Source organism: Lactuca serriola, chromosome 3 (assembly GCF_051521515.1).
Source record: "Lactuca serriola cultivar US96UC23 chromosome 3, Lser_US96UC23_V15, whole genome shotgun sequence".
In the NCBI taxonomy this organism is placed as follows: Eukaryota; Viridiplantae; Streptophyta; class Magnoliopsida; order Asterales; family Asteraceae; genus Lactuca; species Lactuca serriola.
Window position 1 is genome coordinate 272,526,270 of NC_136410.1, and position 11,414 is coordinate 272,537,683.

At 39.2% G+C, this 11,414-nt stretch overlaps 1 protein-coding gene across 1 annotated transcript; it reads right to left on the minus strand.

Moving 5' to 3' along the window:
* Nucleotides 1-884: 884 nt before the first annotated feature.
* On the minus strand, nucleotides 885-3,175 carry LOC145096251 (uncharacterized). Its single transcript, XM_079034007.1, has 3 exons — nucleotides 2,762-3,175; nucleotides 1,533-2,660; nucleotides 885-1,223 (listed from the first exon to the last, which is right to left on the minus strand). The coding sequence occupies exons 1-3, from the start codon at nucleotides 3,173-3,175 to the stop codon at nucleotides 885-887; spliced, it is 1,881 nt and encodes a 626-aa protein (XP_078890133.1).
* Nucleotides 3,176-11,414: the final 8,239 nt, after the last annotated feature.

An 11,414-nucleotide genomic window follows, 5' to 3' on the forward strand; every position in this document is an offset into this window, starting at 1 on the left:
GATCGGTATCCTAAGAGATAGGGAGATGCTATGTTAGTGACCTGCTAGGTCGGTATCCTGGTTAGGATGGTGGTATGTAATGTGATCTGTTGATTTGCTTATTGGCTGTGAATTGTTAGATGATTGTATGTATATGTGCACATGGATGTTTGGACTGGATTTGGGTTGAGGCGGGTCCTGCTGTGTGTAGTAGGCCAAGATACCCAGGGCGGACCGGTTGTCCCGTAGGCCCAACGAGCGGTCCGGATAGGCTGTAGGTTCCGTTAGGGGCGGACCAGACGTGCCGAAGGCTCGGAGAGTGGACCAGACAGACTGAAGGCCCGGTGCGGGCGGACCAGTCATACTGTAGACTCAGAGGGTGGACCAGGTGGATTGAAGGCCCAGGAACGGGCGGACCAATCACACTGCAGACTCGATGTATGCGGATTGACTCAGAGGGTGGACCAGGTGGACTGTTGGCCAGTGCGGCGGATCAGTCACACAGTAGACCCGGAGAGCATGACTGTTCTGTGATCGGATATGTTATGGCATGTTATACGTGTATGGTATTTATGGTTGGTATTTTGGGGGTATCTCACTAAGCTTTCGGGCTTACAGTTGTGGTTTCATGTTTTTCAGGTTCTTCAGGAGATCGTGGCAAGGCGAAGGCGTGATCGTACCACTCCTCATAATTTTGTGGTGTTATGATTCTGGGAATACGATAAATATTTTGTATTGAAAACCTTTTTGTAAAGAATTATTGGAATTGAGATGTTTTTGAAAAATTTAAAATTGGGTGTATTTTTGGTCGGTACACCGCTCTTGTCCTGGATTTCGAAGTCAAATTCTTGTAACAGTAGGATCCATCAGATGAGTCTCGGCTTTGCATCTTTCTTCGTCATTAATTACTTAAGTGCTGCGTGATCCGCATACATTATGACCTTGGTACCAAGTAGGTATTGTCTAAATTTCTCCAAGGCGAACACTATGGCCAATAGCTCCTTCTCCGTGGTAGAGTAGTTGTTTTGAGCATTGTCTAGTGTCCTTGATGCATAATAGATCACGTGGGAGGCTCTCCCATTCTTTTGACCCAAAACGGCGCCTATCGCACAATTGCTTGCATCACACATCATCTCAAAAGGAAGATCCCAATTTGGTGCTTGCATGATGGGAGCGGATGTAAGCAACTCCTTGAGATTGTCAAAAGCTTCTTTGCATGCCTCATTGAACTCGAAATCAACCTCCTTTTGCAAGAGTTGGCACATTGGTCTTGTTATCTTTGAAAAATCCTTGATGAACCTTTGGTAGAAACCCGCATGGCCCAAAAAAGAACGAACTTCCCGAACACAAGTTGGGTAAGGTAAGCTTTGAATAACATCAATTTTGGCCTTATCTACCTCAATTCCTTTTTTAGACACAATGTGGCCCAAAATGAGACCTTAACTCACCATGAAATGACATTTTTCAAAATTTAGAACCAAATTTGTTTCAATGCATCTTTTTAAAATTTTTGTGAGATTGGTCAAACATTCTTGAAAAGTGTTGCCATATACCGTGAAATCATCCATAAAAACCTCAATTATGTTTTCAACGTATTCCGAAAAGATACTAACCATACAACGTTGGAAAGTGGCCGGGGCATTACATAATCCGAATGGCATTCTCCGGTATGCAAAAGTACCAAATGGACATGTAAATGTTGTCTTTTCATGGTCCTCCGGTGCCACCGGGATTTGGTGAAAACTGGAATACCCGTCGAGACAACAATAATGAGATTTCCTGGCCAACCTTTCTAAGATTTGGTCAATGAAAGGCAATGGGAAATGATCTTTTCGTGTGCTTGCATTGAGCTTACGGTAGTCATTACATACTCTCCACCCGTTTTGCACACGGGTGGGGACCAGCATACCTTTGTTGTTTTCGACCACCGTGATTCCCGTTTTCTTTGGCATGACTTGAACCGGGCTCACCCACTTGCTATCCGAGATTGGATAGATCATCCCCGCATCTAGGAGCTTCAAAATCTCTTTCTTGACCACTTCCATCATTGGCGGATTCAACCTTCTTTGCGCGTCCCTCCTTGGCTTGCATTCATCCTCCATTAAGATCTTGTGCATACAAGTGGAGGGACTCAATCCTTTAATATCCGCAATCGTCCAACCCATGGCTTCTTTATGTTCCCTCAACACCTTGAGGAGCTGTTCTTCTTCACACTTGGTTAGGTGAGTTGAAATGATGACTGGAAGGGTCTCGTTGTCTCCCAAATACGCATACTTCAAATGTTTAGGAAGGACCTTCAACTCTAATTCTGGCGGTTGGACAAGGGAGGGTGGCAATCTCGTGTGAGTTTGAGGTAATTCAATTTGCTTCACACTAAATTGGGTGGTCTTCTTGATCTCCAAATTGTTGACTAATATTTCAATTTCGGGGTCTAGCAAATAGAGCTTCAATTTATTGGATGATTTTGCACAATCAAACCCTTTGCTCAAAACCATCTCCAACATGTCATCATCACACAACTCGAACAATTCTTGAGTCAATGGTTCGACAACATCTATAAAGCACAAAGATGAAACATCACTAGGATACCTCATAACATCATAAATGTTAAAACTTATTGTTTCACCATCAAATTCCATGGTTAAGCTTCCTGCATACACATCAATCTTTGTTTTAGCCGTCTTCAAGAATGGTCGCCCAAGTAAGATTATACCCGATTTGAGGATACTTGTTCATCTAGGTCAATCATATAGAAATCCTCTTGGAAGACCAATTGGTTTACTTGTACTAGGACATCTTCCAAAACACCTCTAGGAAAGACACTTGATTTATCCGCAAGAGATATTATGACACCGGTTTCGCTTAAGGGTCTAACATTCAATGATTCATACACTGAGTAAGGCATGACATTGATAGAGGCACCAAGATCAAGCATAGCACTACTAAAGGTGACATCTCCAATCTTGCAAGGGACCGTGAACATTCCGGGATCTTTACACTTAGGTGGAAGTTTCCTTTGTAAAACCGCGGATGCATTTTCGTTCATCGAGATTTTCTTATTCCCTTTCAACTTTCTTTTGTTGGTGCAAAGCTCCTTCAAGAATTTTGTGTATCTCGGAATTTGTTTGATTGCATCAAGTAAAGGGATGTTTACTTCTACCTTTCGGAAGGTGTCCAAGATCTCTTTCTCCTCCATATTCTTCTTTGAAGTTGCAAGTCGGGAGGGGAACGGTGGTTAAGTGGCTATTGGTGTTACTAGAGGGATAGTCTTCTTTGGGGCTCGAACTTGTACATCGTTCTTGACTAAAGGTTCTTCAATGGGAATGATCTCTATTTCTTCCTCTTCTTCCCTTGGCTTCTTCTTTGAACTACTTTCTCCGACTTGTTTGCCACTTCTCAAGGTCACCACAATGACATTTGGGTTCTTTTCGGTTTGAGAAGGGAGTTTACCATGGGATTCCAACTTGCTTATAGATGTAACTATATCTCCCATTTCTGCTTCAAGGTTGGAGATACTAGTCCTTGTCTCTTTTTGGAATTGTTGGGTACTAGTGGCTAGGGATTTGACAATGTCTTCAAGAGACATTCCAGAGCTACTTGCTTGAGATTGAGGAGGTTGTTGATGATGATGTGGAAGGTGTGGTTTGGGTTGATAGTGTGGTTGTTGATGTTGGTAATGAGTTTGTGGTGGTGGATAAGATGGTCTAACTAATGCATTTTGAGGCAATGGTCTTGGGTTGTAGCTCATGTTGGGATTTGGCTTCCAACTTGAATTATATGCATTTTGGTAACCGGATGGCTTGTTTTGATGGTTTTGGAACTCTCCCGTGGCGTTCACATGCTCCGCATCTTCTTGAAGGATGGGACACATATCCGTAGGATGTCCCATCGTTGCACATATTCCACAAACCATCACTTGTGGAGTTTGTCCCATGGCTAGCTTTTGGACAACGGAGGTTAGATCTTTTATTTGAGACTCAAGATTTGATGTTCCCACTTCACTGACTTTGTGTTGTGTGTCTCTTTTCATATCTTGGCGAGGGCCAAATTGTTGTGAATTTACGGCTATGGTGTTGAAAAGTTGTCTTGTTTGTTGTGGGGTTTTACTAAAGACATCTCCACCACTTGAGGCATCAACTAGTCTTCTCTCCATTGGAAACAATCCCTCATAGAAGTGTTGAATGAGGAGTTGTTCCGGAATTTGGTGTTGTGGGCAACTATAGCACAAGTTGTTGAACCTCTCCCAATAATCATGGAAAGTGTTATTTTGACCTTGGAGGATTCCACAAATCTCATTTCTAAGACTTGAGACTCTTGAAGCAGGATATAATTTATTAAAGAAAGCTCTTGCCATGTCGGTCCATGAGTTGATCGACCCCGGTGGAAGATAGAATAACCAATCTTTTGCTCTATCGGCCAATGAAAAAGGGAATGCCCTTAGCTTGATTTGGTCATCGGTTGACCCTTATGGCTTCATACTAGTGCAAATAATGTGGAACATTTTCAAGTGTTTATGCGGGTCTACGTTCTCCAATCCATGAAAAGTAGGGAGATGATGGACTAAACTTGACTTCAATTCCGAACCTCCTTCCAAAACCGGTTGGGGTTTGTGTAACATCGGTCTCCATCATTTGCCTCAAGGTTCTCTCGGGAACTTCTCCTCCATCCGCCATTGCAATTGGTTCAATAATTGGTGGATTTTGTTGTAGGAGTGGTGTTTCGGGAATTTCTTGGCGAGGGTCGGGACTAGAATCGGGTTCTATATCACTTAATGAAGCGGTTTCAACCTTTGGGTCCCCGTGGGGGTTAGAAGTTTGACCACGTTCAACTCGTTTTTCCTTCGCCAAACGCCTTGCTTCTTTTTCAATTTCTGGGTTGTAAATCAAGTCACATGTACGTTGAGATCTGGGCATAGAGAAACAAATTGATTAAATATAAACCAATCCCCGGCAACGGCGCCAAAAATTTGGTGGTTGTCGAGGCCAACAAAATTAATACCCTAGATATTACACAATAAGATAGTGTATAGTGGTAAAGGGATCGTATCCATGGAGATTGGTTCAATATATAACTCTATGAAAAATCTCTTTGTAAAAATACTTGTAAGATAACAATAAAAAAAATAAAAAAAATGGGGAGGGGGTAGTGTTTAGTTCTTTCTGATTGTTTGACAAAAATTAAAACTAGCTAGGATGAAAATATGACAAGTAAACAAGTAAAAGATTGGATTAAATTCAAAGAAGTGGAATTGGTTGATTTTGGGGAACACCTCATGGATTATATGATTGACTTATCATTAGACTTAATGGAATAACACTTGTGAATTGGTTTAACTTGGCTATAGCAATTCATAAGCACAAATTGCCTCAACTCTTCTAAGAAATTAAAATGGTTAGAAAAGCTCTTAACACATTTCCTTAATTGAAGTCACAAGATCAATGAAGCATAAAATCTTGTGAAAATCAATTAGCTTTAAGTTGTAAGAGTTACCAAGTCCAAAAGATAATCAAATTCTTACATTATCATTATGGAGGAAACATTTCCATGGTCTAAATGAAATGAAAACAAACATATAAACCATTTGTTGCTTACTAATTTGAAGGTCTATTACTTAACCAAGAAATTAATCAACAAAAACAAGCATTCATTCATCCAAGCTCATGATCAAAGATAAATAAACACAACAAGATGTTTATCTAGAAACCATTCCAATAAACATAAAACACAAATGTAATGATAAGTCTTCAAAGCAAACAATCATCCATGGGTTAAACCCTAATCAACCAAATTAAAATTTAGCCAATCATGGCCAAAGTAAAAGAAAAACAATATAGTCTAGTAGTATCAAACATTGTCTTAGATGCAAGATGAAAGGAAATTACACTAATCCTCCAAAAATTCTTCAACTCTTCCAAGGCTCTTTGAGATAATATTGGTGTGTGTTCTTCAAGTCATCCCCTCCAAAATGGCTCCAAACTCCAGCAAAAAGGGGTTGATTTCTGAATTCAAAAAGGTGCCAAAAGTCACCCACCAAACTTCCAAAAATAGAGTCAACAAGTCAAACCTGGAATCAACTCAGGGCAATTCACGCGGACCGCGTATGAGTCCATGCGGACCGCGTGGGTCACGCTGAATGTGAGACTTGGGCCATTAATCATGCATTTTAGCCCAATCTTCACTTCTTCAACATCAACCCACAATTATAACTCTTTAGGACCCATTTTCCATTCCAAAGCCTTCTATTGATTTACCCAATACTCCTTAAATTTTCTTGTAGCTCGATTCCACGCCACCTCATCATCATGCTTGCCCACAAATTAGCTCCAAATTGATTTTTCTTTTACGCAAGCACCTAGCCCAATCGCACCACTTCAAGTACACAAGCAAATCACATGCCTTCATAAATCCCGCATCCTTCTAAGCCTCCAATAACAAATAGTCTTCGGTAAATCCTGCAATTAAGCTCAAAAGACTAGAAAGCACCCGGTAAAGGAGAAAAATGACAAAAAGAGAACATATGCATGAAGATTGACTAAAATGAGATGGTTTTAACTAAAAATAAACTATGAAAAGAAGTAATAAAAACGAAACTATCAACTATACCTGCAAATCCTCAAAAAGTTGGCCTCCGAATTCGAAGCTTTCAACATCAACCAAGTTCCTAGAGAATAAAATGATAAGGCAGACACACTATCCAACCTAGGATCTTCCCTTAGGATCCTTCCAAAAGTTAAGATCTTGATAACCTATATATTGATCCCAAGGATAGAATATCACTGCAACAAACCAGATAATCCTAATGACCATCATCAAATAACCAACGTAGCAATAATCGAGTATCATGATCCTCGACCACTTCCTCAAGATCCTCCTCGTCAGGATCCTAACATTCAGAATCCTCCACAATACTCCAAATCTTGTATCCAAACCATTGTGGAATATCTCCAAAATGGCATGATCCCAAGAGATGAGAAAAGTGACAGAGCACTCAAGATGAGGATCTCATGATTTGCGATGATCCATGGAAAACCATACAGTAAATCCATGGCAGGCCCATACCTTAGATGCGTAGAGGATCACGAGGCTTTAGAAGTCCTAAAAGATATACACAAAGGAGACTGTGGCAACCACACTAGGGGAATATCCTTATGATCCATGGTGTTAAGGAAGTGATACTACTAGCCGACAATGAAAAAAGGATGCTTTCTTGCATGCCTAAAAATATGATACTTGTCAAAGACATAGAAACATCCTTCACCAACCTGCAAAACCATTGCATCCTATCATTTCCCCTTAACCATTCATGAAATGGGGAATGGATATAGTTGGCAAGCTACCAAAGGCTCTTGGTGGAAAGGTGTCCATTCTAGTTATGACATACTACTTCTCAAAATTGATAGAGGTTGAAGCCTTTGTTCAGGTACGAGACAAGGAGGTAGTCTCATTTATCAAACGTAATATCCTTACCAGATTTGGGATCCCTCCCGAGATCACATATGATAATGGATCTCGGTTCATAAGCAAGCGGACTAGAGATTTCTGCACGAGTTGGGGAATTAAGATGATAATCTCTACTCCTGTTCATCCTCAAGATAATGGTCAAGCTGAATCCAACAACAAGATCATCGTCAAAATCTAAAAGAAAATGTGAGATAAGAAGAAAGGAAGATGGGGAAAAGAGCTTCCTTTTGTCCTATGGGTAGATAGGACCACTTCAAAAACAAACACTGACCAAACTTCATAGTCCTTAGTTTTTGGAACAGAAGATATGATCCCTACTGAAGTAGTGATCCTAACAACAAGATACCAATTACAGGATCAAGAAAACAATGATAGGATCCTGGGTCAGGATTTTGACAATATCGACGAACTCAAGGGATCTTCCTAGATTCCGTATTGCTTCTTATCAACATAGGATCACTAAAGCGTATAACAACAACATCAAAGTTAGAATATTTTTGGTAGGTGAGTTGGTCCTTATGAAGATATTCCAAAATACCAAGGATCCCAGTGTAGGCAAATTGACACCTAAATAGGAAGGACCATATATTATCAATTCAAAAGCAGGGAAGGGGCATATTGGCGAACTACCCTTGAAGATAGAATTTTGCCATGATCCTGGAATGTCACTCATCTAAAGACATATTTCATGTAAGTTGCATAATTTACGTCTAACAAACTCAAGGTAAATTCTCCCTACCCTTTACGTTTATTTGATTCTTTTATTTACTCTTCTGAAAACCATTACTAACTTAAGCATCAAAGGGGAGTTAGCCATGCTAATCCCCAACCCAAGCTAACATTTTCTATCTGCAGGAACTCAAGGATCCTGACACTCGAGGATCTGAGCACTCAGCGATTCCAGTAGATACATCATTCTATGATCTTAACGATTGCAATACACAAATACCCTATTAACTACGAATACTGATCATCTCTCATATGATTAAGGTTACTTAATCCCCTCTATGGCTTAAAAAGTTAATTACCTCTTTTATACGAGTTAAGCTTTCTATGCCTTGCTTGGACGCACAAAATCTTCCTATGAGATGTGAATAAGGGGATAATTTCACATTGTAGTGAGTTGACAACCCTATTATTTTTTAACATATGTTAAAATCATAGCGTTTAAACTTAAGGTTTATAGCACCTATATGTTCTCTTAATTTGGGATTTTTCCCAGTAATTTCCTAAGGTTTATAACATCAACATATTATGTGAAGTTCGGATTTTCCCCAATAATTTCATATAGTTTATAACACTAATGTGTTATCTCAAGCTAGAATTTTCCGCAATAGATTCCTAAGGTTTATAAAACTGACATGTTATCTTATGTTGGGATTTTCCCGTGTAATTTCCTAAGATTTACAATGCTAACTTGTGTCTTAAGTTGGGATTTTCTCCGGTGGTTTGCTAAGATACATAAACATTTTCATGTTACGAATAGGGATCCTTCCCAGTTATATTCTAAGTTGGAATTATTCCCATTCAACATCTAAGGTAGGATCCCCCTAGGTTTACTAAATAATAATCTAATAAGGATCTTCTATGATGAACTCATAAAGCAGGGATCCATTCATACGCAAGAACAAATCACAACTTCAAGTTTCACCTATGGTCATGCCAGGTTCTATCTATCCTTTAAATATTTTTCCTAAGTATTGTTTGAAGGTTTGTTATCCTAAAAGATCTTAACTATTTTAAGAACCCAAATTGACGACTAACTATTTTCTGGTTCTTCCGATTTTAGAGAGATCTTGTAAGGATCCTAAAAGATCTTAACTATTATGTAAGGATCCTCAAAAGTCCTATTACTATCAACCATGGAAGCAGGGAAGTGTAAAACCGCCATAGATTAAAAAGGAGTTATCCAACAACTCCGTAAAAAAAGAGAATTGTCTTATACAAAACCATGCAAAATTTTTCTATCTAACAGGCCTAAACCGTAGCTTGGTCATCGTTGCTTGGGGTCTTCTCCTGCTTATTCTCCCTCGGTTTTTTCCCTTCAAGATCATGATTGGTATAAACAAGTTCACCCTTTAATTTGGTTAGGATGGAACACCACCTAACTAGATTCCAAGATCCTGTGTTGGCCACATCTGAAGCTAATATGATCTTGGCTTTCCAAACTGCCACGACAGCGTTGGCCTTTACCTTGGTGATCACCTCCGCCATCTCTGCATCATACTCCAGCCGTTTCAAGAGATCCTCATTGTTCACCTTCAATGATTTGTACTGCTCCCTTAAATTTTGTTTATCATTTTCTGCTCGGTTCCTCAACTCCGAAAAGTAATTGACATCAGAAAGAGTGAAAGGCAAATCATAAGGAACAAGAGTTACACTGACACTTACAACTTGAGAAAAGGAGACCAACTTCTGGAGTGCATCCTTGGGTATAAGATTTTCCAAACTCAAATTTGTGACTTTAGTAGTTTTTCTCTTCCAGGATCCTTGAGTCTTTATAGTCAGATCGATATGGGCCCTTTTTGAGACGAGGGAGGACCCAATCTTTTCTCTCTTCATGAGCAACTGGCCATTTGGCAAAGACGTGTCAAGATCAGAAAGGGAGTAATGAGAACTGGCGCGTCTGGCTTTGGATCCTGGGAATACCAAAGAAATCTTTAAGATCTACCAATATAAGAGATGAAAGTACTCAAGGATTCTTATTGGTTTCCATAGGGTCGATGGAGGTTCAACATTCTTAGTGACTAGAAGGATCAAACTTGAATGTCCTGTCAATCTCGGGCAGAGCAAAGAAGTTCTTAATCCTATCTTCAGTATCTTCAACAAGATGAATTAACTCGTCGAACTTGAAAGCTGCAAAAAAAACAGAAAAAATAAGAAGTGTGAATATCGGGATCCTTAATATAGAGATACAAATCGCTACCCTTTTTGTCCTAGGATTGAGGTAAATGATTTCTACTAGGAATCGATTCGCGTTTCACGAAAACGTATCTCCCTTTCTAAGCACCATCGTTATGCTTGGAATTCAAGATAAGGGATGATTTTTCAGTATTAACATTCAACAGGAAACGAGAGTTCTCGAAATTATAAAGATCATAGAAATAGGCTAATTTGTTTAAACCAATGTTAAGGTCCATGGAATGATTCAGACGATCAATCTAGTACAGGATCCTCCAAGCCGCTGGCATGGCCTGGATATACGAGATTTTGGTAGTCTCAAAGAATTTAGATATAACCAAAGAGAAGGGATAAGAAAGACCTAGGGTGAAAGGATACTCAGGAAAGTAAACTTAAATGGAAGAAATAAAATCCGGTTAAATCCAGGCATCAAAAGGTTTAAAAATAGTATTGACAGGAAGGTTCCAAATGAATTCAAAGCTTCGATACTATCGTCGACGAAGGTACAAGTTTCCTCATAGGAAAGGGTTTTTTTGATATATGAAATCATCATCAGGTATAACTATGATGTTTGCGTGAGAGCGAGCTCCTTTTTTGGCCATATTTAAAAGAAAACGAAGAAGGAGAAAAATAGACAACGGTAGTACCTTCGATGATATTCAATGAATGTCCAGAAGAACGTAAGATGAGATTAAAAGATTGAATACCCTATCTATATATGAATCATGGAAAGGTAGAATGATGATTTGACATATTCCTAATGGATCTATTTTCTTACTGCGATTTGCAACAAATAATTAAATATCAAGAACCCTAAAAGTGTATTGCAATTTTTGAAATTAAGAAAAGGGTTTATGGAAATTACATACCTTTTGTTTATTATATAAAGTAAACAAGTATTCCATCGTGATCGGTCTTTAGAAAGCAAACACCAGAAGTGTCGTGACTTTAATGGCTCACACTCAAACCCTAGCAAATAAAAGTTATAGAGGAAAGAGGTGGAGAAGGAAGAATTTCGAATCTAAGGCTCTTATATAGATAAATTAAAAAAATCTAAACCCTTAGGGTTTATA